Below are 15,887 nucleotides of genomic sequence, written 5' to 3'. Positions count from 1 at the left end.
GATGGAAGGCCCTGGGGACCATCAGTTCAGCTGATCCATGATGATGTGGGACCCTGGGATCACACAGGAGTTGAATGGGGCCTGGACAGCTTCCTTCCCAATGTCATGGTGGACCCTCCTCTTCCCTGCAGCCTTGACAGGGTGTTGTCTGGCAGGAGCTGTCCTGGGGGCTGGACCATGTCGTGCTGGTACCTAGTGGTCTGGTAAGGGCCCAGGCTTCCTCCCATCACTGGATGTCTGACCAAGGCCCGGCTACTGGCTGGATGCTGAGTGTTTATGGGAGATTAATCGGCTCTCTCTCTCTCCCTGTCTGTCTCTGTCTCTGTCTCTTGCCCTGTATTCTCCTCCCCAGGGGGGCTTTCTCTGTGGTTCGACGCTGTGTCAAGCTCTGCACCGGCCATGAGTATGCAGCCAAGATCATCAACACCAAGAAGCTGTCAGCCAGAGGTAGGGTCCAGGGGTGTCAGCGCGGCCATGGTTGGGTTGGGCTGGGGCTTGGAAGGGCTGTGAACAAGGCAGTGGGTCCCTCCTAGGTTTGGCCCCTGTTCGGCCTGGCCTGGCCAGCAGCTGCACACATGGATGGAGCAGGCTTTAGAGTTCATGGAGTGGAGGCTCTGTGTCGGGGGAATGGCATGCAGGAATATCAAGGCCTTAAAGTGTCCCTGGCTGAAGGGTGTGGGGAGTCCTCATCCTCAGATTCAGGATGCACCTTCACTCTTTGGTTTGGGTGGCCCTGGAGCCCCCACATGGCCTCCCCTTCCCAAGTCTATTTGATTTCTGTCCCCAGAGCTTGAGGGATAGATACTCATGGTGGCCAGGCACTATGGTGCTAGGTAGTGTCTTTTCCCCAAGAATTGTGGCTAAGGAAAAGCCAGTGACTCCAGGCCTTGGGTGATGGACAGGGCTGCACCCTCTGGTAAAGTCCTGGCACTGTGGCCAACTTGGCAAATGACAGGCAGTTTTTTAACTGAGTCTTTGGAGCAGGGGAAGCAGTGCAGCCACCTGCCCTGGGGAAAGCTCTGAGGACTGCAGGCGTGGGAGGAAGGGTTTTGCTTGGTGCTGGCCTGGGCAACTCTGGTGCATCAAGAGCCTCCCAAGACACACGGGTGATGGAGCAGACAGATCTTTGCCCTCGTGGGGGTGTTTTCAGGCAGGCTGCAGCAAACAAAACCAGAAGTCAGTCTATAGCAAGTTCCATGGTGATGGGGCACAGATCCGAGTAGGGAGTGTGTGGACTCCAGGTAGGGTGCTGGGTAGAGTCCCCAACATGGCGGGGTAGCAGGAATGGGAGTGCAGTGGGTAGCTACCTTAGTGAGATGGCAACGCCATGTTACCCGTTCCCTCTGGGACACTGCCAACAGCCCTGATGAGTATCTGGACATAAATTTTGGTTAGCTGGGACCAGGGTGAGCTGCTTTTGGGGTAGGGGCCTGGGTGAACTCTCTCTTGTGATTCTTCATGGGGTAGATGTGGACCACCAGCCATCAGTGGGCTCTCTGCTGGCCTCTCTTGGGCCTGGCTTGTGGTGGGGTGGGTAGGGCTTTGTTCCACGGTCTGGGGCTGTGAGCTTGGTTTTTCTTTGTCAAGACACAGAGCTTGTCAGGAACCCATGATTCTCAGGGTGATCCCACGGTCAGTGTGGTGCCAGTTCCTGGGTTACGGGTTTCCAGGCAACATCCCAAGGCTAGAACACTCCCTGCTTATCAAGGGCACCATGGAGAAGAACTCTGTGATGCAAAGCAGGCTTAGGCGTGTGTGCAGAAGCAAATGTGTGCCTATACATGTGTGCACAGATGCCTGTGTGTCCATATGTGCATTAGTGTGGCTGCGTGGAGTGGTACATACATGTGCATGTGTGTGTAGGACTGTACATGTTTGCCAGCATATCAGAAACTGGGTGTTTTACCCAATGGAGCTTCCAGAATAGGTGTTCTGGCATTTAGGCTGTGAGCATCCCAGGCACAGCAGGGACTCTGAAGGGTCCTCCCATTTCCCATGCAGGAAGATGCTTCAAGATAACCCAGGGACCTGGAGCAGGATAGATGGGAGTGGCCTGGGGGGTAGTGGGGGAGCTGAGGGCCACACACTCTGAAGATCATCTTTGATGAGCTCTTGAGGTTGTCTGAGTGTGTTGTGGGTAGAAACAATGCTGGTCGGGATGCTAGGGATAGATGTTGCCAAGAGCAGAGGACAGGGAACCACTGGCTGTTAAGAGGTCTGGCCAGTGTCCTGGAGCTTGTGAGTACACAGACCTTGGGATGACTGTTGTGTCCAGGATACAAGGTGGGAAGCATCTCTCTGCTGTCCACTGACCATCTGTCTCTGGCAGGTATGAATCAGTGTGGGTAGACCCACTGCCGTCATGGGGATGCTGCTAGACTGAGCCCCAGGCACAGGGATGACAAGTCGGGGAGCAGGGAGTAGCTCGTGCATCAAGTGGTTGCCGAGTCATGGATGAGGTCCTGTGGGTGGTGGGGTGCTCTCTTCTGTGAGATATAGATGGCAGGGTTGGCCTGGCCTGGGAAGACTGGACAGGATGAGGACTGCCCACCTGCCCCTACATCCTAAGTAAAAGGACAGATGAGCTGCTGGCCACTCTGAGGTCTCTGTCCATCTAAGAGGAGCACCAGCAGTGGGCTTCCTGAACAGGTGTCGGCCAGAGCACACAGCTTGGAAAGGTGATGCCCAGAGTGTCTTGACTTTGTCTCAGGCCTGCAACCTGAGCTGGGCAGCACTGAGTCCTGGGTCCCTGCTCCCAATTTTAGGCCATTTGTGGAAGCCCTCGCTCCTGTAGCCACCAAATGATCATGCAGAGGGGTTAGTCCTCATGTCCCTTTACCTAGCTGTGTCTTGGGGGCTTCGCTTCCTTCATCAGCATGCCTTCTGTCCTCAAGCTCCTGAGTTTGTGGCTGTGCCTCCACCTCCGTTTCAGAATTAAGGAAGCTTCAGGTTTCCAGGGGCTCACTGAATTTTGGGCCCGGCAGCTACCCAGTGCAGCCCCTGAACAGAAATATAAAGGAACATTAGGCCAAGCTCAGGTCTTCCAAGCCCACTGCAATAATGACAGTAATGTTAAAATGAACATTTACGGAGTGCTTGCTGTATGTGCTATGCCAGAACTCAGGAAGCTTCCATGGTCCCTGATGTTTGGTGGTTGGCACTGGTGGGGACACAGTTTTAAAATGTGCTTGAGGGTTCTTGTGAAAGGAGGAACATGAACCTCATGGACCTTGGAGTTTCCTGGGTGCCTCACCTCCTCCCGCCTCCTGGGTGTTGTGGTCACCGTTCCTCCTTTTCTGGACCATTTGCCACATTGTCATTTCATCCTACCTGCGTCTGAGTCTGACTTGGAATCGCACTGGTGGCCTGACCAGCCTAGTGCTCAGGGTGTGTCGGTGTGATGGATTTATTCCCACTGTCATGTGATGTTCTGTTGAGCAAGGGCTGCTATTTTTCCAGCTCTGTGTTGGCTCCTGACCACTTTAGCAGGCTCACCAAAGCCCCACACACAGGTGATGCTCAATAAAACCTGTGAGTGAATTATTTGTCAATAATGTTGGTAGCCAGTCAGTTTAATATTTTAAAAGGCATTCCAAATGTATTAGCCTAGGGAACCAGAATCTATAAATGACTGAGATTTCTTCCTGACTTTTCATCTATCTCTGAGGGACAGCAGCTACCCTCATTCCTTTTGGGTCCTCATAGCGGTCCCCAGAAGCCCTGTCCACTCAGATCTGTGGCCCCAACATGCACATCCCAAGGAGGCACATGTGTGAGCCTGGCACCCTGTTCCTGTGTGGTCTTGGCAGAGCCTCTGGCTGGCCTCTTCTGTGGGTCACCTCATCCCTGCCAGCTCTCAGCCTGACGACCATGTGATGCATCAGATGCTGGCCTCCTGACCCTTCTGCACTTTCACTCTCACCTGCAGGCTTGCCCAAGGCCATAATGTGCCCAGACAGACCCTTACTTTTCCAGCAGCTTTATACCAAGGACATGGTGATGCCAAATATACTGTGAAATAGGCAGCTGCAGCCCATCATACTGGGGGGCCAAGAGGGGTTCCCGGGAGACTGGATAGTCACCTAGAAGTTGCATTGGATGGGACTTGAAGGAGTAGGAGTCTATTAGGTTCAAGCAGGAAACCATCTGGGTATTTTTCCATGGCATTAGGTGGCTCCTCTAAATTGAACCCACACCCCTATATATACCCTCAAAATGCACCACAGTTTGGAAGGATTGAGGGAAGTGGAAATCTGAAACGCCAGGCATGTTCTACTCTTTCTTCCTTCCCTGACTCCACCGTGCAAGTGGCCAACCCACCTGTGCTTCTTCCTGACCAACAATGCCCAAGACCCCTGCTACCCATGCAGGCTGCTGGGGCGAGCTGCCTGTGCGTGGTACAGGAATGTCAGGCCATCCTCTTGCCTATTGCTTCTCTCAAGCCCTGTGCCCGACCACATTTTCATTTGATACAGACTGGGCTGGAATTCTACATAGCCACAGGCGGTCCTTCCCTACTGTCTTCTTCCTGCTCAGTCACTCTCAGGGCCAGGGATGCTCCCTCTGTGCTGACCCTCACTGTTTCATCCCCTCCGGACCCTCCACCTTTGTCCAGCCCTGCCATTTTCTTGGGCATTTTTTTCCTATACAATTTTTTATCATGGAAAATTTCTAACATTCCCAAAATCAGAGAAAATGACAGAATGAACTAAGAACTTCAGTGTTAAGTAGCTCTTAGCCAGTTTTGTCTGTCTGTACCCCAGAACCCGGACCACTTACCATCCTATCCATGTTTCAGCATGTGTTCCTAGCAGAAAAAAAGGATTCTAAAAACATAGCCACAGTTGCATTATCACAACTAAAACCAGCAGTAATTCCTTATCAAATGCGTATCAAATACACATCCCTATTTCTTTTTCTAACAGTTCCATGGTTTTGCCAGAATTGCAAGCTGAACCATGTAGCTGGATAATAGGCTCCTGGAAACATCCCTGAGAGGCTGCCTTATCACAGCCGTTGGTCCCAATGCCACCACCCAGCTGTAGACCATGGCATGAGCTTAGAGTCTTGGCTACCAAGGAGCCCAGCAAGACCCCACTGAACCTGGCTCTCAGGGATGCCCTTCCCTTTGGGGCTGAAACTTGTGGCTCCAGGAAATAACCCAGAGCCAGCCTTGCCTCAACTGCGGTGGGCTCTGCCTCACTTTTCCCTTCTGTTCCTCCAGCTTGTCTTACAGGGATTGGTGGTAACAGTGCTGGGGGGTTCAGTAACTATGTCCTCAGGGGAGGACATAGTGGAGCTTCCTTCTTGGTCTCCTTCAGAAGATAGAATTCTGCCATCCCCGCTCACTTTGTCTGAGGCTTTTTGTCCTATGACTTCTGTGTCCTGACCATCTCCCATTACAGGGATTTAAGGCTCCTCTTGTCTTCCCCAGACCCTTGGGGCTTCTCTGAGGGGGCAGTGGGAGAGTTAAGAGAGAGGGTCTTGGGGCTGAGTCTCAGAGCTTCACAGTGGGATATCTTACCTCCAGGTGAATTTCTAGTGCCATCCCTGGCTGCCCTGCTGTATGATCTTGGCAGGTTGTTTAGCCACCCTACCCTCCATTTCCCCAACATAAAGTGGGGATAAAATACTGTCTACTCAGAGGGAGGAACCAGCTGCCTAAGTGTGGTCATGCTTCACGGGGCTCTCTTTCCACCTTGCCATCCCTTTTTGTGGACAGACAGCAAGGTACCCTGCTTCTGAGGACTTCACATGGTGTCCCATGGTGGGAGGTGGGTGGAGGGGGGTGAGGTGAGGGAGGGAATGCTACCTCTGTAACCTGTAGCATTCAGGTGCCATTTGCACCTTCTCCATGATCTGTCCTGGATCCTCCTACTAAGGAGCTTCCCAGGCTCTGGGATAGTAGCCAAGGGCATTTCTCCACTGAGCAAGTACAAATGCAGCTGGTTCACCTGGTGGCTTCCCCTGCTTCCAGCTTAGAGCCTAGGAACATGCCACCCTTCTGATGTCCACCTGGCCTTAGGCTCTCTATCTGACTGACTCTGCTTCCTTTGGTCTTGGGGTTTTTATGAAATGGCTTTGTACACTTATTCTAGAAGAGAGAAAGAGATGAGGACTGGGGACCCAGAGAACAGGTCTGGAGAGGAAGTTCTAGAAGCCTGCTCATCACCTTTATTTCAGCCTTTTTATGAATCTAGTGCAAATGTGGGGGCCTCACTCTTCCTTGGCATAACTAAGACTGTGGGTAATATTGTGTCCGCATATCTGTGTTTAAGGATGGCCCTGCAACAGGGAAGAGGAAGCTGGCCTGGACACAGAAAAGCCACAACCACCCAGTAATTGACAGTTCAGGATCACACCCACTATGCCAAAGGTGGTAACAGTTGGATTTTTAAAAATTTAATACTTAATTAGATAGAGGATTGTGAGACATTCAGAGTCTGTGAATGTACTGAATAATTAGAGATTATTAAACTACTGTTAACAAAAGCAGCTAGAGGAAAATTAATTGACTGGGGGTAAAGAGATCATTAAGCACATGAGTCTCAGAAACATTTCTTGTTGTTGTTGCCCCACCCCCACCCCCCACACACCATTGTCAAACTAAATGGCTGCTCTTTTGGGGGTGGTTTTGTTGTGGTTTTGTGTATGCCTTTGTGGAACTGAGTGGCGTCATGCTCACTGGCACCCTGCTCAGGAAGTGGGTGACCCCTGGTTAGAGCAGGCACACAGTGTGACCATGGGATGGGGACCCTGCCCTGGACAGGACCCTTGGCTCCAGTCAGGATTTGTATGTGCCTTCATCACACAGCTACACTGCTGCTCAGAGATCCCATACCTTCAAGGTCAGTGTGCAGAGGAGGAAGGCGAGTCACACAGAAGCTGAACAACACTCAGGGTCCTAGAGCTGGGAGTTAGCAAAGCCTGTATATGAAGGTCTCTAGGTTTCACCCAACTGGGGCAGACTGAGCTTTGGTCCAAAGTGTGTGTGTGTGTGGTAGGGGTTGTTGTCAGGTGGGGTGCACAGGTAAGGCCTTCCAGGTGAGGGGCTCACATCACTGGTGCGCCTGACTTTATAAGAGGGCTGATCGCACAGTTGAATTTACCTCACAGGTCGGGAGAGTTAGGTTCACCAGGGTGCTGCTTCTCACCCTCAGTCCCATGTCCTGCTGCCTTTCAGGGCCCTTGGCCTCCCCAAGTCTTATATGGCCCCTACTGCCTTAGGGGACACACCCTGCCCCATAGTTACGGGGAGCAGCTGTCCTTATGTCTCTGGGGCTCAAGGGTTGAGCCCACACTCCAGGATAGAAAAGGCTTGGAGAGGAGGTCTGCACCGCCCCGCACCCCCCAAACCTGCCTGGGATCTCTTTGTGAATGCACCGGGCCTCGTAGCCTTGGGGCTCTTGCTGCAGCCGGCAATGCGACTTCCTCTGGCCTCACGACCCGCAGCCAAAAATGACCCCTACCCAGGGGGATAAGAGTACGGTCTCAGAATCCGCGGAACTGGGTTAATAGAGACGCGGCGCCGCAGTGCAGGGCAGCTGAGCATGCGCGGGAGGCGGTGCCCTCCCCTCTCGGGGACCCTCCCCTCCACGCCTCCGCTTCTATTATCTTCCAGGCCCCTGACCCTCCTCTCTTTTCTCCTCTCCCCTCCCAGACTCGTATTTCCTCCCTCTTCCTCCATCCACCTGCCTCGCTTCAGCCTGAGAGTATTGAGGGAAGCTAAACGTTTTCTAGGGACTTGGAGTGTGTGTAGGGACGGTGATCCTCCCCCTGGAGTCCGCCCACTTGTCACCCCAAGGGTCAACCTTTAACTTTGTCATTCTGTTGCCAAAACTTGGATTTATGGCCTGTGGCAGGTACAGGGTGCCCTGTGTGCAGGTACAGAGGGAGTTGGAAGGGGAGGTGGGGGCCTGGTAGGGCACCCCATGAACATCCTGGGGTGAACCACCAGCAACAATAAAGAAACCAGGCTGGGTTTGCCCGATGTAGCAGTTAAATTTAAATTTCAGATAAACATGAAAAAATTCAGTAGAAGTGTGTTCCATATTGCATGGGACATACGTATACTAAAATTTTAATTAAAAATTTTGCCTGAAATTCAAATTTACCTGGGCATCTGGGACCAAGGCTGGGAAGAGGACTGATTTGCATAGTACTCTCAAAATTCAGTTGGCTAAGTCCAAGCCTTCTAAAAACAAGGCCCCATGGAGGATCAGAAGTGGAGAGCTGGTCATGGCATGGTGTCCTGATTCTTGGTGACATCATCATCTGTGAAGTGAGAGAAGGTGGGGAGACTCAGGCCACCTTCCCACTGGTTCTGGAATGAGGCTGCTGGTGTAAACAGAGTCCCAAGGACCTGGAGGTGGCTAGCCTGTATCCAACATCAGGTTTCTGAGCCCCCTTGATCACTGGGATGCACCATGGACTGTCTGCAAGAGCAGTGCCCACCCCATTGGGTTGGGTGGGAGGTGAGAGGGAGGAATCCTGAGTCTGGGGGTGGTGGAAGCAGGGTGAGGAGCTTACTGGCCCCAGTTATCAGAGGGTCCATCCATGAACTTGAGGGCCTCCTAGCATCATTTTGTCAACTGTTCTTGGGATCCCATATGTGCTTCTCACCTTGTTGCTGGACTGGGGGCTGGTGGTTGAGCCACTTCAACTGTAGAGTTCACAAGAAGCCCTCAAAGGCAGCTTGAGTAAGGAACATGCTGGGGACTGAATCTGGTCCCTTCTACTTCATTCTTCTCTTCTATAAAATTGGGAAATTGACCTCAATGCTTCCCAGCTGGTTTAAAGCTGACATTCCCCAAATCTGTAGTGATCCTGCCCACCCCAGGAGGTGAGCACAGGGTCACATGGGCTGAATGAGTGAGCCTGTGGGCCCAAGTTTGAGGCCTGGTTCCAAGTTGGAGACCTGGTTCTACAGTGTGGTAGCAGCTCACCTCTCCTTCCTATGACTTCAGACTTACCCAGTGAGGGTAGGGGCTGCCCAAGGCTGTACTGTGCACCTAGTAGGTCCTTCCCTACCTATTATGTGGGTAAGGGGATTGAAAGGGCAGGAGAGAGGTTTTGTGAAGATTCAGTTCAAGAACTGAGCTCATGTGGTGAGTGGAAGGGTTGGGGAGCATGCAGGTCCCCAGACCACCTGGGCAAGAGCAGCAGAGTTCCAGGTATGAGCTTGGGAAAGGACTGGGGTGAGCAGTGCTGTTTGGGTTGGTGAATAATCTGGAGAGCTGAAGACCCAGACTGAGCCCACATGGGGAGCAACCACAGAGAGACTTGAAGGCACTAAGGAGCCTGGGTGGGTGCCCCTTACCCTGCAGGTAGTCCCTGTCCTGGATGAGAGACACACTTGCGTCATGATGCTTCCATGTCTGTGTGTGGACAAGGGAACCTGACCCAGCTCTGGTGTTCTCTGATCATATGCTGAAGACCCTAAAGGCTCAGGCATCTCCCATGAAGAGAGAAGCATCCTTGAGAGAGGGAAGCTGAAACAAAGGCAGATGCAGGGGGCCAGGGTCGCCTCCCTGCCCCCATGGAAGTTGGGAGTTGTAGGTGCTGGCTGCATGTTGGCCTCAGCTGGCAGGAGCTCAGACTCCCTGTGCCACTGGGACTCCAACTAACAAGTGCTCAGACATTTCTGGATGGTATAGCGATGTTTACTTAGGAGGAAGTTGTAGACCAGAACAGCTGGTAAAGGATGAGGGGATTGTGAAGAAGCTCTCTAAAGGGGTAGATGGTTAGTGTGCTGGACTGTGGCCACATGGCTTCAGTTGCTGGGTCTCCTCTATTGTTTTTTCCCTTCATCCCTTTCACAGTGCAGAAGTGCTCCCTGGCCTCACAAAAGCAGGCTTTGGGTTGGGTTGGGTCTCCAGGCATCCAGTCTGGTATGCGTGGGAATATCTGGGCAGTTGTCCTAATCTCTGGAAAAGACAAGAAGAATGTGGACAGTGTGGGGAGCAGAGGCAGAGTTTGGGCATAAGACCTTTGTAGTCAGGAGCTCAGGGCAGGAGTGCTGCCTTGGAGGGAACCCCTGTGGCCATGTGTTGAGAGCAAGGTTGTGGCTGGGTGAGTCCCCACCCTTAAAAACTCCTGGTCTGTGCTCCGTGGGCATGGGGTCATGATGCTGAGTCATAAGTACAGAATCACAACTCCCCTGACATCCCTGAAGGAAACTGAGGTGGCCCATGACTGTGGATAGGTGGGCTGGGCTAGGCCTGTGTATGAGGAGACCCTACCCTAAGTGTCAACTTCTGGCACCAGGACTGGGAGAGGGAAGGGCTGCCAGCTAGCTCTTGCCCCCATGTCCTGCTGCACAAAGGTGAGGATGGAAGTCCTGTTCCAGAGTTAATGGGATTGATCCACACAAGAGCTGACACTGGACAGATGAAGTGGACAGTAGGACATAGTCACATGCACTCAGAAAGAGGGACAAGGATGTTGTACCCCGAGGGTCCCTCAGGGCTGTCAGGGCTACTCTTGAGAGTGGAGTGAACCAGCAGGACTGGGAGAGGCCAACATTGTGGTAACCAGAGAGAGAGGTGGCCCTGGGTGCCCATGAGGATGTGATTGACTGGTTTGAATAGTTCCATGGGTTATAGGGAACTGTAGCCACTGCTTACAAATAAGCAGAATCTATGCCTGGTCCTGTGAGGAGAGTTGCCTGCTAATCCCCCGTAGCAGAATCAGGAGGGGCCATCTGGTTAGGTCATTGGAGGCCTTCCTGGTTTCTCTGGATGTCAAGGCAGCATATAATAGTGGCCTTAAACTTTGGCCTCACACTACAGCCTTGCACCAAGTGCCACAGCTTGCAATGAATGAGCAGGAATTCCAAGCCACATCTTTGTTTCAAAGCTGAGCTTCACCCACATGTTAGAAATGGTTCTCATTCTGAAGAGGGCACTGGGCATGAAGCATCAACTGCAAGGACAAATGACCCCATGGAGAGAAGGCACTGGGGTCCTCCTGCCATGCAGCCCCAGAGTGGCTGCACTTCAGCCCACGTGCCTGGGCTGCAGAATGCCAGTCACTCCATGTGACTGGCAGATAGTTTAGAGGCCTGTAGCTCCATTGTGAATGATGTTCCTGTGCAGAGGGTACGATGTGCATGGTTATCAGTGTCCCTTGAGAGCCCTACTCCCTTCCTCTGTTCCAGCAGGGTGGCAGGCAGCTGCAGGGCATGCAAGCAGGCGCCTCCCGCCTCCTGGTGAAGCTGTTGGCTGAGCTGTCGGGTTAATTGCTGGCTGCCTTGTTGCTTTCTTAAAACACACACAGAAAGCCACAGTGAGAGCCTCCTCCTTTACCTCATTGGTCTGCCATCCTTCAGCAGCTACACAGACCCAGCCAGATATGCCAGCTTCTGGTGGACCCTGGTGCTGGAGGCTGAGCAGGAAAGGGGTGTCTACCTCCACTGCCCACCTCCTCAACCTCGCCTCCATCTTTGCCTGCAGACACACCCTGACACCCTGGCACCCTCAGCCCTGTGGGAAGAAGGTGGGGAGAGGGCCATTGGCTTCCCCCCAGTGTAGGCTCTGTGTGGGTCTGCAGTGAATCATTCTCTCCCCAGCTCCCCCTCCATGTGACCTCCTTGCACCTGTACCCTATCTGAGAGTTGGGGGATGTAATGGCCTTGCCTTGTTGGGTATGGGAAGTCTCTCCCAGGCCTGCCTAAAGCCAGTGCTCAGCAGACAAGCTGTTACTATGAAGGTAGGACTCTGTTCACTCCCAGGAGCCATTTTCCTTTCAGGAGGAATTTCCAGGATCTGCCCATGACCTTCTTCCAGCCTCTGCACCAGCTGCACTCCAAGACTGGACAAGCAGGCCCTGATGAATGACTGGAGCGGAACAGGGTCCAGGCTAGCTTAACTCCCTATAAACCACCCCAGGGAGTCTGAGGAGAGGTGCTGCCAGGAGCTCTCACTTGGCTGATATTCTTTCTGAAGAATGAAGCTTCCCGTAGGAAGCTTCCTGACCACCCCCCTCAGTACTGGCCCTTAATATGAACTCACTTCTCTGTCCAGTTTCCCCAACCCTGGGATCTGTAGGTGTTGGACAGGACTTTGCCAGTGGTGCATGGAGGCCAGGTCTGGAGCAAAGGTCCAGGATGTCCTGTGGATTGCATCCCAGCATCCTATTGCTCCAGAAGGCTGGCCATTGAGTTCCTGAGCATGCTGCCCTTTAGGTCTTTGAAAATGTGGAGATTTAACTTCGAGGAGGATTGGGATGCATGAGTTGAAGTATGCTGGTACCAGACAGTGCTTCGGAACCCCCAAGTTGCTGTGTGATATGATATTCTGAACCTTCTAAGAGTCTGGAAAGCTGAGACAGGTGGAAAGGTGGACAGGACCCTGTGACAGGGGCCAACAGTCTTGCCATGTGCTGAAGATATAGGGAGTAGGGTCCTGACCTCATCACCATAGTCTGAAGTGTTGGACAGATGCAAGCTGAACTGGGCGGATTACAGGAAGGAACCTGGGCCTGGGAGGAGTCCCTCTCTTCTGTGATCCTTGTCTTCTTTGGATGGGAACAGCAATGCTGCCCCCACCCTTTTATCAGTGACAAACTGAGGCCCCCAGAGAGATTTGGATGAACTGCGATTTCTCTCAGCTCAGACCTCAGTGGTGAGCTGTGTCCCACTGCAGTTTACTAGCAAGGCCTGAATCCCGGAACATAACCCTGGCTGTCATGGTGCCTCTAGTTAGTGTCCCTACAACCACCAGAGGCTGACACGCAGTTGGACTGACATCTCTCCAGCCTTGATGATATTGGCTTTGGGCTCACACTTGTAGGGACCGGTTTAGCCTGGGGGAGTAGACCCCTGGCAGCCACTGAAGGTCCCTCCCTACCCTCCCATGTCCAGGCTACGGTAGCTGAAACAGGGCCTTATTGCTGTTCCCACCAAGAAGGTCCATGTACCTGGGCCCTCCTCAGTCAGTCTATCATTGAGAATATCATCCAGGGCCTGAGACACCCTGGTGCTGGCAGGGGCTCCCCAGTGAAGGGATCTCTGGGGGTTGCTAGCAGCATCCTGGGGTGAGGCAGGGCTGACTGGCGATGAGTGGGTATGTCCTTGAGCACCTGCTATGAGTAGGCATGGTGTGTACCCTCCACATACAATTTTATGCTTAGTTCAGCACAACTCTTTGGTAGCAGACATCTTATTGTTCCCAACATCCAGATGAGGCCTGGACACTGGGCATCACTTGTCCCAGGTTACAAAGCAGGCAGGACTCTCAGCATTTGTGCAGCTCTATGTGGGCTCTGGTCCTAGGCAACCCTGGCTGGGAAAGCTCCCACCCCCATCTACCCCCAGGCTCTGATCCCCACAATCCTAGAGGCCCAAGTTGTGCAAAGTGGGTGTGGGTGTGCGGTAGGCCTCACATTTCCCCATCCTGCCCCTCCTCCCCTATACCCAGTGTCCTCCCATGACAGCCTGCAGCTGGCAGGGATGGGTGCCACCCACATCCCTCCTGTCCCCTGCTTGCTGGCTCCTCTCATCACCCCACCCCTCACTGCTGTGAGTCACCCCTGCCAGAGAGCAGGTGGGGGCATGAGAGTGAAAATTAGTGCTGGGTGCCTGGCGTGGGCCAGGGAACCTCCACTTCTCCACCCCTAACACCTCTTGACTCTGGAGAAAGGAAAAGGAAATGATGGAGAATGACCAGCAGAGATTTACTGAAAATGTTACCCCGACTTGTCCTTTGGGCCTGTGACCATGACCTCTGAGTGCCATTCCTGCAGGACATAGGAGTCCCTGGAACCACACACTGGCCTGTCTTTGGGATGTTGATTGGGGGCTGCCCCTCCTGCTCCCAGGCCCTTATCCTGGACTCTTCAGACCTGCAGACCTCAAACTATTCTTGGTCCTTGTCTGTGACTTGTTCCCATGCTGCAGGTGCCACTGGGGCAGCAGGACATCCTCCCCACTGCCAGCTACTCCTCTCCACTGCCCCACAGGTTTCTCTTTGTGCATAACTCAGGTCAAGAGATCTCACCAGGAGACCCTACATGAGGGGACCCAGACTGAGGGACACCCCCCCCAGGGATCCTCAGGTGACCTGAGGAGATACCACCTGAGGAGACCCCCCCCAGGGCACCCATTGTATGGGATGCTGATGGAGGGAGGTGTGGAAGGTGGGAAGGACTCCATTTAAAGTCTCTCCCTGGCCACTCCTGGCCTCTCAGGGCATTTTTTAATTAAACAGTTTATTGCCTGAAACTTGCACAGAACAGATGGTGCCTGTTGTGTGGCAGGTGCTCCAGAAGGATGGTCACATGCCTTGTGCCTGTGTCCTAGCCTTGGACAACTCAGAGCAGCCCCTGTCCCTGTCATCTTCAGGGTGACAGTGACAGCCCAGAGGAACCTCTGCTCCCTTCCTCTGCCCCTGGGAACTTCATGCCAAGTCCTCCAGGCCTGTGGGTCGGGAATGGCCATTCTTGGGGTCCTCTGGTCCCTGCTCTTGAAAGGTGACTGGAGCCTTAGTTGATGTGATATCCAGGTGGGCATAGACATGAGTGGTCTTCTCTAGTCTGTCTTCTGTAGTAGGTGGGACCCAGACTGTAAATTGAGGGCCTTGTTCTAGCCCTCCCTGTCCTCCTTTTGCTGGTGATGAACTGTCTCCTCTTCTGCCATCACATTGGCCTATGGCAGCATTTGCAGGAGTGAACAGGAATTCTGCACTGTGTGGCGGCTACAGCCACTGGGCGTATACCACCCATCAACCCACAGAGGAGTGGAGAATGCAAACCAGGCTTTGTTACAGAGCCCATAAGCATTAAGAGAAGGCCTTGACCTCGAGGCCCAGCTCTGCCGCCCACTCTGCCTGGTGCATGGAGGTGTCTTCTGTAGGAGCTACTGATAACCCTGCCATGAGTCACTCAGCACGGGTGAGCAGGGCATGGCTGTGGCCACTTCCCTTACCCTGTCCCTCTGTAGCCCCTGAACCTTGCCCCAGCACTGGGCCCCACGCATGCTGCTGACCTCAGGGGCACCCAGGATTTAGGTCTGGCAGAGCGGACATCACAGCAAGCCAGGGCTCCACACTGAGATCATGGTGGAATCACCTAGAAAAACTTCCAGGCCTCGGCATTCCCTGAGGGTGGAATCGGGACGTTGCGCTATCATTAGAATTCAGGCAGGCAGGCGGATAATTGCAGGCTCTCGTTTAGCCTGATCTTTGAGTAAAATTGTTTTTGGCATTTTTTTGTTGTGGGTTTCTTTCTTTTTTTGATAAGTGCTTTTATGGGGGTATAAATGAACACTGTATTATATCTGTGGGATGTTTCTCTAGTAGGAGGAATAAATAGCACATCTTTTGCCCGAGTTTCTCTGAGCCGCCCCTTGGGGAGCAGGTGTGTAATGCGTGTGCATAAGTGTGTGTGTCTGCCTATGTGTTTGTAGGACTGCTGCCAAAGTGAATGAGCCAGTCCATCAGTCACCCTCTGACTTAAATGTAGGCCCATGCACATATGACCTTGTCTGGTTTGGGGTACAGTCTCACTGTGTCTGAGCAGTTGGAAGGTGTGGCCTCAGGAGTTCCCTTTCCAAGCTTCACACCAGAAAAGGTGCGGACACTTAAGCTGCTTCCAGGGTTGACCATCACCAGATGGATCTTTCAGTCTTGGAGATATTAGATTCCTCTCTGTCCTCATCTGTGACTTGTCCTTATGGCAGGTGTGGTTGGGGCAGCCAGAATGTCCTCCCCACTGCTGGCTGCGCCTCCCCACCACCCCTTAGACTTCTCTTTGTGCATAACTCAGCTGTGTTTCTGGGCGCCTTAGCTTCCACTTCAGTGGGGACTTGCGTGTTATGTTGGAAGACAAGAACAATATTTGCTGAGGCAGATATACAGATGAGGGAGTAGGGATGTGGGGGCTTCTGGAAG

At 53.0% G+C, this 15,887-nt stretch overlaps 1 protein-coding gene across 26 annotated transcripts in view; it reads left to right on the top strand.

Annotated features, from left to right (window-relative positions):
* Positions 1-15,887, top strand: part of CAMK2B (calcium/calmodulin dependent protein kinase II beta) — a 99,414-nt gene that overhangs the window by 38,208 nt on the left and 45,319 nt on the right. For all 26 annotated transcript variants that reach the window (XM_079150751.1, XM_079150738.1, XM_079150735.1 and 23 more), the window contains exon 2: positions 353-447. In XM_079150751.1, coding sequence (XP_079006877.1) covers positions 400-447 — 48 coding nt within the window. In that variant the 5' untranslated portion in view covers positions 353-399. The remainder of the gene's footprint in view (positions 1-352; positions 448-15,887) is intronic.

This window comes from Sciurus vulgaris, assembly GCF_902686455.1.
Source record: "Sciurus vulgaris genome assembly, chromosome: 8".
NCBI lineage: Eukaryota > Metazoa > Chordata > Mammalia > Rodentia > Sciuridae > Sciurus > Sciurus vulgaris.
This window is presented reverse-complemented; position numbering and strand designations above follow the sequence as displayed.